Source organism: Nuphar pumila, chromosome 15 (assembly GCF_984573655.1).
Source record: "Nuphar pumila chromosome 15, dmNupPumi1.hap1.1, whole genome shotgun sequence".
NCBI lineage: Eukaryota > Viridiplantae > Streptophyta > Magnoliopsida > Nymphaeales > Nymphaeaceae > Nuphar > Nuphar pumila.
In genome coordinates, this window is record NC_143263.1 from 13,813,725 (window position 1) to 13,832,210 (window position 18,486).

The 18,486-nt window shown below is 37.3% G+C and overlaps 1 protein-coding gene across 4 annotated transcripts in view; it reads left to right on the plus strand.

The window, feature by feature from the left end:
* Nucleotides 1–6,363: 6,363 nt before the first annotated feature.
* LOC149814572 (uncharacterized) overlaps nt 6,364–18,486 on the plus strand; it is a 50,043-nt gene continuing 37,920 nt past the window's right edge. For 3 of the 4 annotated variants that reach the window (XM_089988303.1, XM_089988304.1, XM_089988305.1), the window contains exons 1-3: nt 6,364–6,509; nt 6,759–6,894; nt 10,183–10,355. In XM_089988303.1, coding sequence (XP_089844429.1) covers nt 10,341–10,355 — 15 coding nt within the window. In that variant the 5' untranslated portion in view covers nt 6,364–6,509; nt 6,759–6,894; nt 10,183–10,340. The remainder of the gene's footprint in view (nt 6,510–6,758; nt 6,895–10,182; nt 10,356–18,486) is intronic. The other variant, XM_089988306.1, reaches the window with a different exon arrangement.

Consider the following 18,486-nt stretch of genomic DNA (forward strand, 5'->3'; position numbering starts at 1 on the left):
ACCTGCCTAGCATATGAGGTCTAGAGTGCTCGCCGACACACCAAGGCATCTTTGTTTGACAATGTTGCAAAAAAAAAAAGGTATTTCTACACTTTCTAAACCTGTATTTTGAAATCAACACGACCCGGTCCATTAATAAATTAACTCGGGTTTGGGATTTTGAACAAAGTTATTTAGTCAAATATGGTTTTTTAATGCTGGACTCGACAATTTCCAAAACCCGAACCCGCTTATTAGTTATATGGGCGGGTCTGGGTCAACCATGACCCGTTTACAGCCCTACACATGGGTAAATAACTTCAATAGAGTTCCTTTTGTTTTCTCTTAAAAGGGCATTTCTCTACCAATGAATATGATGCATATTGGATGATCATCCCTTAGTGCATGCGTGCATGCAAATGTATGCTTGTATATTTTGGAAATAATATTAGGTTTTGGTTCAGCATATTGAATCTAAATGGTAGAATTGGGAGATGTAAGGGTTTGATTCTGTGATTTGAAGTCATGAAAGTTAAGTCCATCTAATTCGCTAAAATAAAAAGATGGAAGTTCAGGTAAAATAAGATTTTACTAATTCAAGCGTGTTCCTTTGATAACACAAAAAATTGACCCAAACTTGAACTGAAGTTTATCAAAATTCTACTTTGACCATAAGTCCATTACACTATAGGGCTATGACTCAACTAGACTTGTATAAAACCTAACAAGCAACTAGGGATGTCAATAGCCAACATCTGACCTAAACCAAATCCAGTTAGTCGGGTTCAGTGCCCATATTTGGATCTGATTAGTAATCGAATTTGGGTTTGGTAATGAGTTTTGCATTCAAATTCGAACCTGAATCTTAGCAAAGCTCGATCTGATTAAGTGTAAGTATCAGGTTTTATGCTAGTCAGAACCAAATTCAGTTTTATTTAATTCCATCCGATCCTAAATCCGAAAAAGAACCTGATTCATTCATATTAGATTAAGTCAGATTCGATAATATAATGACCCAAAATTTTAACCAAAAAATACATGCAAATTTTTTTATATACGAGGCCTCATCTATGGCATCGCTTTAACCAAATCAAGCTCTAAAGAGTCAGCTTGCACAAATAATAGTGTTTACTAGCTCCTTAGAATAACATTCGAGATAAGACAACCAATTGATAAAGCCCGTTTGTTTGAAATCACAGCGAAAAGATTACTTTAAACATTTTGAACAAGTTGCAGGTATATAAAAATGTCACCACCAAACCATAATAAATCTAATCCATTTATTTCATGAAGCAATTATTTATGAGTCTAAAATAAATGAATTAAACAAATAAAAAAATCTAAAAAGTCCCTTAGGGATTAATAGTTGGTTCGCATGGCACTCCCGCAGCATCCCGCAACTGATCCAACTCAACTATTTGATTTTTAAAATATGGGGTTAAACTTTCAGTCTCATTAGGAAAACGCATCAACAAGGCATATATACATAACACAAAAATATAAGCACATGTGGTTAATAATCATAAGCATTTAATCAAACAGTCAAATTCAAAGAACATGTCTAAACATGACAAAGATAAATATCAACATACTCAAGAGCATGCTTTAAACACAAATACAATTATGAAAATGCATGCAATATTCGTAAAGTGTCCCTACTCAACTAATGCATTGTTTTTACTTAATTACAAAAACACGTTGGGTACACATAGGTATAATACAAATCAGTTCAGATCACTCGGGTGTTTATTATGCTATGAGTTTTTATTTTTTCCCAAATGATTGACTGAGTCAAATCCATGAGGAGCGGTCCCCGACCGAGAGAAACTCTCATAGTTAATTGTGGTCTCAAAAAATTATCTATCATATACTTCTGCAACAGGTTGAATGTGTCGTTTAGGACTTAAGATTGGTAGTTCAAGTCTCCTAACTCCCCTAGACCTAGGGACCATCTGAGTTATTGTCACTCACAGCTTATTTAACAAATTTACAGGTCCAAAAAGTTTATACCACCTACCTTCTTCAACGTAGATATAGGTCTTCTGGTTCAATATACTTTTGTGGGGCATACCCGAAATCCCAAAAAAGGTTATCTCCATTAGGCCATGGGTCAATGTAGCTATCACACAAGAATAACTCATTATATCAATTCAAACCTAATTTTCATGCATAATCTTATGTTGTACATGTAATATAATATGCATGCATAATCATGTATGCACCTTATATGCACACTGCATGTTCTCCAATTATATATATCATGATATAACATGCATATCATAAACATGTTATTCATCATAATCACATGTAGTGGAACATAAACATATATATGTTGAACATTGAATGAGCATGCATACATAATCACATGCAAAACAACATCATCACATGCAAAACAACATAACGTAAAAGCATATATAATTCTTCATATTGCATAGCATAAACATCATTAAAATCACACACACTAATCACTAATTATTAGTATGTCCACTTGGTTCACTTTTTGAACCAAACTCTATCCCATTGACCCGCTTTCAGAACCAAAATATTGAAATCACAAGAGTTCTAACTCAAAACTTTAGAAAATTATTTTTATCAAATTCTGTATCGGTCAGATTACAAAAAGAAAAAAATTAAAAATTTAACAGTAGATGTGTTATTTAAACATAACCACAATCTTTGCATCATTTGAAGTTAGGAGCAGAGAAAATTAATTATTTTACTCAAACTAGTTTTTCTACTCTTTAACTGACATGCTTGATTTAGTCCCTCCTAAGAAGCCTCAAATCGCTAACTTTACAAAATCAGAAAAACTTTATAAAAATTACTGCATGTCTTGAAAGGCAGGACTGCAAAAATTTCCAGGTTCTGAGCCAACTTTCATGATTTTTAACTCACAGATCGTAACGACTATGTGTACCAAATTTTTATTGAAACTTTTTCAATATGCAATATAATACACATGAATTTTACAACCATAACTATATACAGATTAAGATAAATAAAATCAGCAACATAGTACAGTCGAAGTACATAATGTCCTTGAGGATAAAAATCTTGTTTTGACTTTTAAAGACCGTAACTTCTCATCCAGAACTCAAACAGAGCCAAAATTTTTCCTGAGGCTTTCTCAATGAGTATGAAATATCTTTATAAATTTTGAAAATTTTTAGCCAAGTTGTTTGACCGTACGATAAAGTTCTTGAAAAGTGTTTGGGATCATAAAAATCAAGACAATGTGTCTTTTCATGGAAAATCATATATATTTCATATTTTTACAAGTAAATCTAGCAACTTTCATGTATATCAAATATAATATGATACATAAAACATGGTGGATTAGGAATTAATCAAACATATATCACAAATAGAATGATATAAATATTGTTTTTTCGAAAAAAAACTCCGACAAACCCTAATTGGTACAATCTATATAATTTTATTTATGATATTTAATTTTATCCATCATAAAATCATGAATCACACATGAATATGGTTCAAATGATTCAATACATGCATATCAATATGAACTAAAACAAAAAATACTATTTGAATATGATTTTCAAAAAAAAAATCTGAAATGCCCAAAATCAATTTTTCATATTTAGGATTTTATTTTCTTTTTCAAATTTTATTCGATTAAATATAATAAATATCAATTTTAATATAATTTAATCATGTTGATCACATTAAACATACATCCGACATAATCTGAAAATATAAATCATGTTTTTTATGATTAATGAACAAGAAACTAGATTTTTGAAAAATCATTTTTGGTAAAAACACCTTTCAAAAACTGTAGACCTCAAAAAACACTGGATTTTGATCCGAGCTCATGGTTGAGATTGATATCACCTTTAATATACATCTGAAACTTTATTTTAGCATGTGGATGAACCCTTTGTGCTATGTACATACACACAAGTTGAAGGTTCCTTACCTAAAATTGTGTAGATGAAAAAATCATCGAACGATCGATGTAGGTGCGTAGCTTCACCACCAATGAATATACAACCCCACCTCTAATATCTAATGGAGGTCTAGATCTAGGGTTTGAGAAAGAAGAGGGTGGAGAGAGATGGAGAGACAAAATTGAGTGAGGGGTCTCCTCATCTCTTTTTATAGATGTTCCTAGAGTTCATTTCTCAAAGAGACTCCTAGCTTTATGAGAACTCTATCTTTTTAGAGAGCTTACAGACATTAAAACTCAATTAAATTTGACATTTAAATAGTTGATTTGATAGCCCTCAAAACGTAGATCATCATGGTGGTCTTATATTTAATCATACGTGCACAGATCAATTTAAAATTTAGTTAATATTGAAAAATATTGAATTTTGAGCTCCAATTAGGCATAAATTTTGATCAACGATAAAATACTCAAATCAACACCAATTTGGGCTTGTAGATAGTCGATGTCAATGCTCTCGAAATGATGAAAGCTAAGGTTGACTCCAATTTAATCAATGAGCTACTGATTGACTGAAATGTTCATCGAAACAATAACAACGATGTTCAGGGCATCCTACACTTGGGTCCCCACTGGATCCAAAATATCATATTAAACCCAATTAAATTTCAAAGTCGGTATTTAAACCAAATTTTATTTTTATCTATTTAATAATCATGAAAAATTCTTGGGTATTAGTGATAATGTCTATATCCGAGTTGAGTCTGACCAGTTGACATCCCACCACTAGCATACTTTAATTCAACTTTAGGGTACACTAATCGGCCTAAGTTTGATTGATGAGCAAGATCAGATGGGTAACATGAGATTCGACTAACTAAAGTATGGGTTTGGGCCTTGGCCTGCCCAAATTTCAAGTATCCGTTGCAAAATTTGGTCCAAAGAACAATCAGACCTTGCAGATCCAACCCCATAAGCTGGTTGAATCTGCAAAGGTTGGTGACCTACTGGGGGATCTAGTTTTATAGGACCGGCTTGGATTTGACCAGTAAGTAGGTAAGTCTAGGGGTGTCACTTGGTTCGTTTAGGCTCGGATTTTGTCAGACCTTTTTTTGCAATGTGTAATGAGTATGAAAATTGGATCTAGACCCAAATTTGGTTGAGTTTGAGTCTCTTTCTAAGTATAATTGAAATTGTAGACCCATATGGGTTAATGGATTCCCAAATCAAGTCCAGTATAAACATGTCATCGTTTTAAAGAGGTCCATTTTGTTATCAGTTCTAAAAGTAAGACTCGGACTTGACCCAGTTTGATTTGGTTTCAAGTATGAGTCTAAGCATGGCTGAAATTACAGATTCCCGTGGGTTGACGGTTCGGATATCAATCCGATTGGATAGAAACAAGAACAAACTCCTGTTTTAATCAGTTCCAGTCAATACAACTATAAGCACTTTTATATTGAAAAACTTGTAAAATGTCACTATTCTAAAGCATATCAACATCTAGAGATGAAAAAAGCATTTTCTTAAAACAGATCGGATTACAAACTAAATTCAGGGTTTGGGCCAGTTTGAGTCAGATTCGGTTTAAATTAAAAGTGATTATAAAACAGGCTTAGTACAAATCAGAGCCACACATTTACAAATTGGGGCCACTAAAACATATGATAACTGGAAAGATGAAAACCACCACATGAACCAAGATCTTCGTCATTTCATTGGTTTTTTATAAATCTGATGGTACGGACATGATCTGCAAAGTGTTGTCGTCAGTATGGGTGCGTATGGGCCTGAATCGGCCGATATGTATAGTATCGCCATAAAATCAATACGATATCGACCTGAATCGGCTATTTTTTAATAAATATAAAAATAGCATAAAATTAATTGTTTTAATGGTTTTGACACGTGTCACGTTCTGATTGACATGTAATATTCTTTAATTATTTGTTGCCAATTCAGAACGATTCACTTGAGAATCGGTATTGGCTGATTTACCTAAATTGTTGGCCAAACAAAACATGTCCGATTTCGATACTAGCAACATTGAGTCATCTAGATTAGAGGTGTCAACGGGTCGGCTTTGGTTGGGACCCAGGTAAAACAATACTTGAGATCAATTTTTTGGGTATGATATCGGGTTTGGACTTAGATCTAATTGGGTCCTATTCCAGATCTAATCGGGTCCACTAGAAGAGAAACCATAGTCGGACCCGATAAGAATTACATAAACAATACCCAGTGCGACTAGGTCTCTGATTTCCTGTTCCTCATGAAAAAAAAAGAAAAACAATGCCCGATCCACGGCCAACCTGCTGAGTGAGCGCGAGAGCGAGAGCATCGGCTCATAACCCGAAGCCGAAGCCGAAGTGAGTCCGAGCCGAGAATCTAGTCCACGGGATATCGGTGTCTCAGCCCGTTTACTCCACAGTCACGGTATATAAAAGCAGCAGCTGGACGACCAAGTCAGCTTCCTCTTCTTCATTGAATGACGGTGACCAAAGACTCCCCAACGCTTCCCCGCTTCCTCTTCTTCTATCTCTTCTCTCTGCAAATATTAGGGCGACCACAGAGAGAGGCAAATATCTTGGTTCCAAAGAAATCGATTGAAAACTTTTAGGTATTTTATGTCCTTGTTAAAAAATTTCAAAACACCTGGTTTTCTTCTTTTAAGTGGCAGAGGAAAAGAAAAGAAAAGCATTCCTGTGCTTTCACCTTCGCGAGGTTCAGAAACTCGCGGGAAAATGGGAAATGTTGGAGGTGTTTTTCGCCGGAAACCGCGGATTCGAGTTTCTATTTCCTTTTTCTTCTTTGTTGCTGTGTTTTGGGTCCCTGATGTGTTCGTCTGTTGATGGATTTGATGGTGCAGAAGTTGTTCGATCCGCCCGCTGTTCGTCTGAAGCGAAATTTCGAGCTGCTTCGTGTGAGGTTCGCGTCTTTGCTAAGTTTGAGCATGTGGTGGTTTCTGCGCTCTGTTCGTTCTCGTGTTTCGCTTCCGGATTTGGGTAATTTCTTCTTCATTTGGTTCTCTCTCTTTCTCTCTTTCTCTCTTTCTCTCTTTCTTTCTTCCTCTCTTTCTTTCTCTCTTTCTTTCTTTCTTTCTTTCCTTCTGGATGATTTCCATCTTTGGATTGAATGAGTGGGTGGACGAAGTTCGGACACTTTTGCTTTAGCTCTTGTTCTTGCTCTTGAAAGGTTTAGGGTTGAGGTATACGAATTTGCTCTTTTAGAAAAATTGGTAATTTCGGGGAAGGGTTTCTGTCCCTTGCCAAAAAATAGATGCGTTAGAAACTTAGAATCCCGTTGAAGGGGAGCTGGAAAACAGTGATCCATCTAAAAGACTGAAATGCCCCTCCTCTGACAAGGGCTTTCCCACTTTTGTGAGGAAATTTCAACGAGATGATTGCGGGGTATCGTTGCCCTCTTTCTTGCCTGAAATGGTGGATGCCAACGTCTGGGGAGTTTTTCTTTTTCGAAACTAATTTTTTTTTTAAACCTTTTTTTTCATTTCTTCTTTTTATGAAAGGTGTCGTGGTGTAGTTGGTTATCACGTCAGTCTAACATCTGGGGAGTTTTTCAATGCTTGATATTCGACAGGAAATGTGGGCCGAATCCAATACACCCATTTTTCAACAAATGCCATGTCTAATACTGCATTTGTTGATGATATTTTACATATTATCTTATTGGAGAGAGGACATTCGTTCAGTGTGTATGGGGCATAAATTCCTATTATTTTTGTTAAAGAAAATTGAAGATGATATTATTTAGGTATTTGGTGCCCCCCATTTCAACCACCTAAAGGCATTAGAAAGTTTGAGTTTGATAGTGGAATATAGCAGGTTGCAAAGCATAGTAATATTTCTTCCATGTCTTAGGAGTTTTGCTCCTCATGAACGTGAGACTTATGCTTCAGAAGCACCCAGCTTCCAGTTTCTAAGCAGTTTTTGGATGAGCTTCTAGCAACCTGCCGAACCGAGTGGCACATAAAACAAGCGTGATTGATGTTAGATTCAAAAATACCTTTCATGTGTCTCGAGCTGGGCACTATGCAGAAACCCTTATTATTAATTTGCACTTGGAGAGTATAACATAACCATAGTTTACAAATCTCGTTCTTGGGATTTTTTTGGCAAAGGAAAATCTCAATGTAAATGGAAAATTTTGTTTTTCTCTGGAAGATCTTGGGAAAGTATCAGTATATTTAAATTTTAAAAATGTATAGGATAATACAAAAAATGTAACAAAAACATTGAAACATTTAAATATATATAATGTAAATGTTTGCATTAATAAAGTGATAATATTGTGATAAAAACATGATTATTTCAAAATAAATAATATTTTGAAAATCTCTTGTTTTTCTTGGCATTATATCAGTTTTTTAAAATCTCATGATAAAATTGGGAGACTTTAAAAAAAATGGTCGTTTAGACATGGCAGGTTTGCTTATTCGAACATGAAATCTGGGAAAAGGCATATAATTCAGACATAGCGAGGAAAGCTTTTGATTAAAATAGGACCTTCATTCTAGGATTACGGCTTTAGTTTGATGGTTTTTGAGTTCAAGGTATAAAAATCATTCAGACAAAATATCCTTAGAAAAACTAAAATAGCTCTTTGCTTCTCTTCTCCACAGTTTCTTGTGAAAGAAGTTTTTGATTCTTATGTCTCACTTCTTACTCTTCATCCTCATTCCCAAATTACAGATATAGCATTTGCTACCCTCGTGGGTAAGGAAACCCCAGTTTTTTGACCAAATCTGACCTCATGGATGTGTTCAGCATGGTTAAAATAGTAGGAATCAACCCTTGGACCATAGTTTTTCAACATAAAAAAAGGGTTTTATTGAGGTTTGAAAATTTGGGGCATTGTAGGCCATTGAATTTTCAACCCTCATAAATCTAACATATACATCAGAAAAACATGATCCAAAGGTCAGTTTCTACTAAACTTAATATGTAGATTACGTATGAAGGGTCAGATGTGCAAAAAATATAAAATAAAAGATATTATATATTTTCACTAGAGGGTTCCTTACCCATGAGGGTAGCAAACATTACCCCCCCAAAATTAAATGCTATCTTTTGTTACAGGTTTTGTTCATATAAATTATGATGTCTTCGTATTTGAGAATGGACCTACTTTTTGAAACAGAAAGTAAAGATCAGGCAATGCAAATAACAAGAACATGAAAATCTATTTTTTCCACATGCTGACTCTTAATGGTCCCATAATTGTTTTTTCTTTCCTGATATAGAAAACACAGGTCCTTTGAGATTCACCACAGATTGGGTTGTATCATATGAAGCCATCTTTAACAAGATAATGTTATTATATCCTTAAACTAATAGATACCAGGACCAAACTTAAAAACAATTTTGTTGTTAATCTTCATCTAGAGATTTGGCACTCCAAAATTTATGAACATAAAGGTTTTGTTCTTTGCAGATAACTTTAAAGCTTTCTATGAGTCACTTTGTGAAACATGATAAAGTAACTACCTACCTGCTGCATAGGTACTGTACCCAAGTTCATGCGACATAAGGAAATAGGTACATGTGCATGAATTATTGATATGGAATCATGGATAGCTCCGTCATTCAACTTTTTAATGACTTGGGGGTATATTCTATATTCTAAGTGTGTATATCATATTCCATGTTCAAGGTGTGTATAGAGCATAAATTGCTATATTGTCCTGCAATTTTTGTTAAAAAGACACTGAAGCTAATATTTTCATATTTGGTGCCCTCCGTGAAACCAGCTAGAGGCATTACGGGAATGTGTTTATTGTTGAAAATAACTTCTTGCAAAGTATACTGATGTTATTATTGAAAATAACAAAAAGAGGAGATTTAGACACTTTGATAACTGAAGGCATTTATGGAAGATAGTTGGAGAGAGAAATTTGTACTTAGTTGCAGTAACTACAGAATTTGACTTCTAATTCATCAATGAAACAATTATATTTCTTGACTTCTCCTTCAAAAGAAAGCAGTATTTCTTGACTCAAATAATTTGTTAAATTCTTAATAGCTTACAGTGTGCTGTTTGAAAGAATAAGACCCTGTTTCTGTTGTCTTTAATATACCATGTCAGATATTGCCTTCTTGTGTTTAATATGATTAGTAATTACATAAACTGTTGAATTTTTAATGGTTTATGTTGTGATGTTTGAAAGGTTAAGATCCTATTATTTTGTCTTGCATGTACCCTGTGAGATATTGCCTTCTTGGTGATTAATCTGGTCAACAATTATTTTCTTATTTTCACAATGTCTCTGTTTCCAGGTGTAACTCCATCACGTAACTGCCAGTTTCCTTGAATGATCAGTTTCACTAAATTACTTTTACTTTGTATGGAAGCATTAAGGGCTCCACAATGCTAGCACTCATGCAGAAATTCTATCAGAACAGAAGAGATCTCATAAAGATGTATTTGATCTGACATGAAGACCTTGCAGGTGCTGGCATATCCTGTTATTGGCATTTGGCATACCCACGAAAAACAAAACTTTGTGCCGAGAGTGACAAGACTATCTTTTAGATTCATATCCAGCGGTGATGGTTTGATTGCTAATACCATTTATTGTTGATATGATTGCATATTGCTAACTAACAACATAGTAAGCTCAGCCTGTGATGTTGAGTGTGTGTGCGTGTGTAAAATCGGTGCTGATAGAGTTACTGCCATTCTCAATGCCCTATTTTATCTTTTATTAATATTATAGGCTTTTTCTTAATCCTCCCTTGGTATGAACCACAGGTTAGTCTTGTATCAATAATAAAGTGGCACAAATTTTGATAACCAAGGATCCAGATTCAATATAGTCCTGAACAAAAAAAATCATAAGATCAATTAGGAACTTGAGAAACAAGGCTTGGTTTGTTCCTTAATGTGGTGTTTGATTAGCGACCGAGTTTATAAGACAATTCATATCTGCATTTGTTATTTATTATGGTCAACTAGTCATATTAAGCAATGTTATAAATCCTTGTTAATGACTTCTCTCTTCTTCTTCCTCACATACATGCAATCCTCGTACACAATCAACTAGTGTTATATAATAGCTATCCCCCTTTTATCGTCCAAATTTAGCTTTGGCCAATTGTAACTTTAATTTGATTGCATTTGACCATCTTGCCATGATCATTAAGATCACGGATCATTGGGTGATGGGCGGTGGTTAATTGGTCCATAGGTGTTCAGTGATGCTAGCCATAGATGTGTATGTAGATATATACAAGTGCATTCATGTAGTGACATACTTGATTCACTGCACATGAAATGACTGATTGATTTATTGTTAAATATTGTAAGATGTGAGTTGTACTGCGATGCTTCTATAAGTCATTTAAAGGAATTCTATCCATGGTTGGAGCAAGAATCAGAATTTGGATTCAGTCATCTCAATTTTCTACAAGATTTGGGAAATGATACGGTCCAAATTCTACAAGACCCTACTCCAGATCCATTGCCCCAATCAAGCAAACAGAAGACCTCGACCCACAATCATTCGCCTAAATGGATCTAAGCATGGAGTACTCAGATCTAAATCTGTTATATCGAGAGATTTAGGTGGATTCAGGCATTGCTACATAGTCAATTGTCGAAGATCCAATTCTCGTTGTGGAAGACCTGAATCCAAGCTCCGTGGTTCAAGAAATTGATAAGGTCCCATTCCCTACAAATCCAGATCCAAGTTCCATCATGCAGTGTGACCCACCCTTAAGGTGACACGTCAACATTTGTAGCATCCTCGGTTAAGAGAGGCATTTGATTTGGGGCATCACTTCATTCTGCATTTAGGACCGAGATCCGTTTCGGTGTTGGATGAGACAAAGTAAGAAGGAACCAAACCTGTTTGGTTGGACTCAAATCCAGAAAGCAATCAATGACTAGCCAACTATGTGGGGCCCAATAGGAAGGTTGTCCTCTCCTCTTAAAGAAGCCTATATGGACATGAAAGAGTGATTATGAGGGCTCCCTAGGTGTTATCTTAAGCTAAGGAAGGTTTTACTCTAATTTAGAGTTGAGACTCCAAGGAGCCTCTTAGGAGGCTCGCACCAAATCTGGCTAGGCTGACCTAGAGGTCGCCTAGGCTCAAAGGAAGGAGCCTACTTGAGAATAGACGAGGGCCAAGAGAGAGAGAGAGAGAGAGAGAGAGAGAGAAACATCAACTTATCAGATTTTTCGTGTATCATTTGAACTACAATGGAGCCTCTATATATAGGCTCAAGGGAGAGACATAAAAAGTTCACCAAGTACAAGAAATGTAAATGCAAAATGAGAAATCCTAAGAGGTTCCTTGAAGTCTCAACTCTAAAATAAGAAAAATCTTTATTAGCTTAAGATAACACCTAGGGACCCCTTATAATCACCCTTTCATGCCCATCTAGGCTTCTTCAACAAGGGAGACTGACCCCCCCCCCCAGTGAGCCCCACATAGCTAGCTGGTTCTTGATTGCTTTCTAGATCTGGGTTCGTCCAAGCAGGTCTGGTTCATTCTTGCGCCATCTCGTCCAACACCGAAATGGATCTAGGCTCCAAATGCAGAATGAAGTGATGCCCCAAATCAAATGTCTCTCTTGGCTGAGGATGTTGTGAATGCTGATGTGACACTGTAGGGGTGGGTTCCACTGTAGGATGAAACTTGGATCTGGATTTGCAGGGAATGGGTCCTCATCAATTGCTTGGATCACAGAGCATGGATTCAGGTCTTCCACAAGAAGAACCGGGTCTTCGAGAATTGGCTCCGTAGTAATTCTAGTAATGCTTGGATCTTTTCTACATTGGGATTTGTTTTGCTTGACTGGGGCAATGGATATGAATTAGGATCCTCTAGAATTTGGACCGTATAAGGAAGTGAGAAGCGAGTAAAAAGCGCTATAGAGAACTGCCGAGGGAGCGTTATATAAAATTGTATAAGCATGAGAATTGAGATTCTCAAAAGAATCAAGATTCCTGAGGGAATCATGATTTCTGAACATAGGAATCATGATTCTATCAGATTTGCTTTCGTGGTATCAGGTTCAGCTTCCACAGGAAACAAGGAGAGAGAGAGAGAGAGAGGAATGCACAATGGCTGGGGCGGCACTCTCTTGCTCGACCTCCAAAACCCTAAACATTATAAAGTAAAACATATACAACAATAATACAAGAATGCCATTAATGAGGTTATATGAGCATGTGTTTCATTTAACATGCGTATGGATCTGGATCCAGATCCATACGCAAACTGTATTTTAACACCCTCCCTCAAGTTGTACGTGATTTTGGAGCATGTACAACTTGCTCTTCAATAGCCAAAATTGGTGTCCTGTTAATCCCTTGGTAAACAGGTCTGCCACTTGATCTTCTGTTCGAACATGACGTAGTTCTATCTCCTTCATCTCGACTTTCTGCCGTATAAAATGTTGATCAATCTCAATGTGCTTCGTTCTGCTATGCTGGATAGGATTATATGCAATGTTTATTGCGCTTTGATTGTCACATAAAAGAAATGATCGAATAATTGTCTCCCCAAGATCACTCAATAAGTGTCTAATCCATGTGCCTTCTGCCGTGCCTGCAGCCATCGATCTGTATTCAGCCTCTGTACTCGATCGTGCCACTGCCTTTTGTTTTTTGCTGATCCAGGACACTAAATTATGCCCAATATATACACAATATCCAGAGACAGATCGTCTTTCATCTGGATCCCCTGCCCAATCTGCGTCTGTATAAGTGATTAGTTCATGTCCTCTATGCAGATTATCGTTCTTGTGATAAACAAGTCTGTCTCCTATAGTTCCTTTTAAATAGCGTACAATGCGCTTCACAACTTCCATATGACCCTCTGTTGGAGCATGCATAAACTGGGATACCTGATTGATTGCATAAACTATATCAGGTCTGGTAAAGGTTAAGTATTGTAACATCCCCACGAGACTTCTATACGTTGTAGGGTTGACACAAAGAGGACCATCTTCAGAGCTCAGCCTTTGATGTAATACACTAGGAGTGCTGACTGGTTTGCAATTCGTCATCCCGACTCTTTCCAGAAGGTCAAGAGTGTATTTTTGTTGCATGAGTGTCAATGTGTCTTGTTGGCTGTCAACTTCCACACCAAGAAAGTACCACAACTCCCCTAAATCTTTCATCTTGAAAGTTTTCATTAAAAACTGTTTCACGTCTTGCACATGATTATCTGAGCTCCCAATGATCACAATGTCATCAACATATATAAGAAGAAGTATAACAATGTCTGCCTTTTGGTAAATAAAGAATGAGTGATCCAGAGAGCATCTTCTAAAACCATAACTCTGAATTTGCATAGAGAAACTTTCAAACCAAGAACGGGACGCCTGTTTCAACCCATACAGAGATTTCCTTAGTTTGCACACCCAGGCAGTAGGATCCTTCTTGGCATAACCAGGTGGTTGCTCCATATACACTTCTTCCTTTAAAGTTTCATGCAAAAATGCATTTTTAACATCCATCTGGCTAAGGCTCCAACCTTGATCGACTGCTAGGGATATGATGATACGAATAGTACCCATTTTGACTACCAGACTAAAAGTTTCATCGTAGTCTTCACCATATTGTTGTGTGAATCCTCGAGCAACAAGTCGCGCCTTATATCTGTCAATACTTCTTTCAGGCTTATACTTTATTTTATAAACTCATTTTGAGCCAACTACATTCTTTCCTTCTGGCCGAGGGACTATTTCCCAAGTCTGACATTCATGAAGAGCTTCCATTTCTTCATTGATAGCTTCAGTCCAATGACGGGATTGAAGAGCTTGATTAAAACAAGTGGGTTCATCCTGTTTTGTGAGTTGAGACATAAACAACTGGAAATTAAGGGAGAATGTCTCATAACTCACCCATCGTTGAATAGGATGCTTAATGCGTGACGGCCTTTGAGCCGAATCATTGACGATGCTTTCCACATTCCTCGGCTCTGTATTTTTGTCCCGTCTAGTGTATATCTGTCCAGAGAAACGTTCTACTGGGGGTGGCTCAACTGAAGATAATTCAACATGCATTTGTGAGTCATTCAACTCCCTACTCAAGTCGAAGGAAGGACAATTTGTTTGACATGTTTCTCCTGTATTAGCAAAAAGATCTGCACTCATCCATGGATCATATACTTCTAATTCTCGAGGTGGCAACGCTGCAGAGTCATTGGCCTGAAAATTTTGTTCGTCAAAAACGACATTTCTGGAGGTCCTAATACGTTTTGTAGTAGGGTCATAGCATCGATAACCTTTGTATTCATCTGCATACCCAACAAATCTGCACTTGACAGCCTTGTCCTGAAACTTATTTCGCAGAGATGAATCAATATGTACATAACATACACAACCAAAAACACGCAGCTCATCGTAAGAGGGATGTTGCCCAAATAAAGTATAATAGGGAGATTTCCGATCCAAAAGTGCCATAGGAAGACGATTTATGATATGAACAGATGTGTGAAAATCTTCTGTGCAGAGACTAACAGGCATATTGCTATCATGTAACATGCTCATCGCGCTCTCGACAATATGCTTGTGTTTCCTCTCCGCAACCCCATTTTGTTGAGGAGTATGAGGGCAAGAAACCTGTCGACTTATTCCTTTATCCCGAAGAAAGGCAATAAACTCGTTCGATGAATACTCTCCTCCACCATCACATTGTAAATGCACAATATTACAAGCAAACTTTGTTTTGACCATCGAATGGAACTCCTGAAATATTTAAAAAACTTCATGCTTGTGTTTTAAGAAATATATCCAAGTATAACGGGAATAGGAATCAATAAAGACAACATAGTAACGACTGCCAGAAAGTGAAAGAATAGGTGCGGGTCCCCAAACATCGGAACAAATAATCTCAAATGGCTTTGAAGCTCTTTTATTTATAATATGAAAAGGAAGAACATGGCTTTTGCAGAGTTCGCATGAAGAACATTTATTATTATTATCAGAAAATGAACATAAACTAGACTCTAGAAGGAGACCATCAGATACAAGATTTTCAACGAAACCTCGACTACAATGTCCCAAACGACTATGCCAAATATCTGGCTTATTACAATGAAATGAATTTAAAACTTTCAATGAAGGAAAAAACAAAGACTCTGAAGCCGAAGACACTGAAGAATGCTTGGACGACTTCAACTGGAGGACTAGGACTAAGGGCGAAGACACTGAAGGAATCTTCTTGAAGACGTACATGTTTCCTTGTCGCTCCCCCTTAGCGAACGTCTCCTTCGTTCGTAGATCCTTAACATAAACAGAAGAGGGAGTAAATTCGACGGAAGAATTCATATCGTCAACAAGTTTAGCTACATAAACAATGTTCTTTTTAATGTTAGGAGCAAGAAGGACATTGGACAAGTGAAGTGAGGACTTTGACATAGGGATATCTGCATTGCCAGTATGACTAATGGAGTGATAAGTTCCATCTCCCGTAACTATACTACCTTTTTCAAAATAAGGCAATAAGTTAGATAACTTACCCGCATTACCCGTAACATGTGTGGCGGCACCTGAATCAACATACCATTCGCCTTGTTCATTTTGCTTGATCGTCATCTGTGACAATGCTGATAACAAAAGTTGTTGCACATCTGCGGATGACACTTTTGTGTCCACAGCAGTAGCTGATTTATTCTCAATTTTGTTTATTTTTCCTCTATTCTGTAGATTGAACCAACAATCAGCTTTCACATGTCCTCTTTTGTTACATAAAAAACAAGTGGGCACTCTCCTCTGATTCCCTGTATTAAAAACCCCTGAAATATTAGGTGTAGGCAAGATACCACGTCCTCCCTGCCCAAAACGTCTGCGGCCTCTGCCTCCCTGATGCCCTCCATTCACTCGTCCAAAACCTACAGAAGTGTCCATGGCCAAAACTGAATGAGGACGAGCTGATTCATTTCCTTCTGCCCTTTGCTTCATAATCATCTCATGCTGGAGAAGTTTCGCTTGGAGGTCGTCAAAAGTGGGCAAGTGAGGAAGGCATGATAAAGCTGTGGTAAACATATCAAAATCAGGACCCAATCCATTGAGAAGTTGTTGAACTTTATCTTTATCTGCAGTAGCACTTCCAACAACAGCCAATTGATCAGTAATACTCTTCAAGCGGCCTATGTATTCCATGACTGTCATGGAGCCTTTTTTCAAACTTTGAAATTCATTATTTTAAGTACATAACTCAGGCTTTTGATATCTGAGAGTATGTTTGAGACAGCTTGCTCCACAGATCCGCCGCAGTGCAATCATCTGAAAGAGTAACCAACACTTCTTGAGAGAGTGTTGACGTAATATAAGCAACCAAAGACTGATCCCGCTTCCTCCAAGCTGTATACTCTGGATTCTTAATAGAAATGGTAATTGTGTCACCCTTCTCATCCTTGGTTTTCTGCAAAATAAGCCATGGTGGTATAGGAACTAAACCATCCAAATGTTCATCGAGATCCTGACTCCGTATAAAAGGAAGGATTTGCCTCTTCCAGGTCAAAAAATTAGAATGAGTAAGTTTTTCTGTAACGAGCTGACTCAAGAAATTGGCAGAGGGACCGGATGACGAAGAGTAATCCATATCAGTGGAACAATGAATAAGCAAACAAGATGAATGAAAAGAAATAAACAGATTTGAGATCACTTAATCAATCAGTAAAACTGTAATAAGGCATATACTTGTACTACCAAAAGTGTTGCACAAAGAACACTAAAGCAACAATGAAGGAAAGGAAAAACTTGTGGAATCAAAAGGCTGGAATGAAAAGGGAACAACAGTCGGTTTGTCTGCAATTCAAGGATGCAGTCATTGATGTTTAGAAAAAAAAATGGAACCAACACAGACGATGGAATGAACGATAATAACAAAAAATGAACGAGAATAACAAAAAAAAATGAGTAACAGAAAAGAAAGGATCGATGAGCACGCTGAAAGGAAAAGAGAAAGGTACCAACTTTCAGAAGATGAGATTTCAAAGGCTGTTGTTCACGATCTGTTGTTCTCGATGAGCACGCTGTTCACGTTGAAAAAGGAGGATTGAGCACGCTGTTCACGCTGAAAAAGAGGTTGTTGTTCACGATCTGCTGCTTCACGGGCTTGATCTGCCAAGTTTCAGAACTTCTTCACACACAGGATGGCTAAGGCTCTGATACCATATCAGATTTGCTTTCGTGGTATCAGGTTCAGCTTCCACAGGAAACAAGGAGAGAGAGAGAGAGAGGAATGCACAATGGCTGGGGCGACACTCTGTTGCCCGACCTCCAAAACCCTAAACATTATGAAGTAAAACATATACAACGTTATTACAAGAATGCCATTAATGAGTAGGGGTGGCAATTTCTGACCCGACCCGCCAACCCGCCTCTTAGGCGGGTTCGGGTTGGGCTTAAGCCAACCCGTTTAATAAACGGGTCGACCCGCGTAACCCGTTTATTAAACAGGTCGGGTTTGGGTTGGGGGTATGCCAACCCGGCTGATCCGTTTAATAAACGGGTTAGGCGGGTGGGTCAACCCGCCAACCCGTCTGCCTGACCCGCCAACCCGTCTGCCCGACCCGCCAACCCGTCTGCCCGACCCGCCAACCCGTCAACCCGACCTGCCTA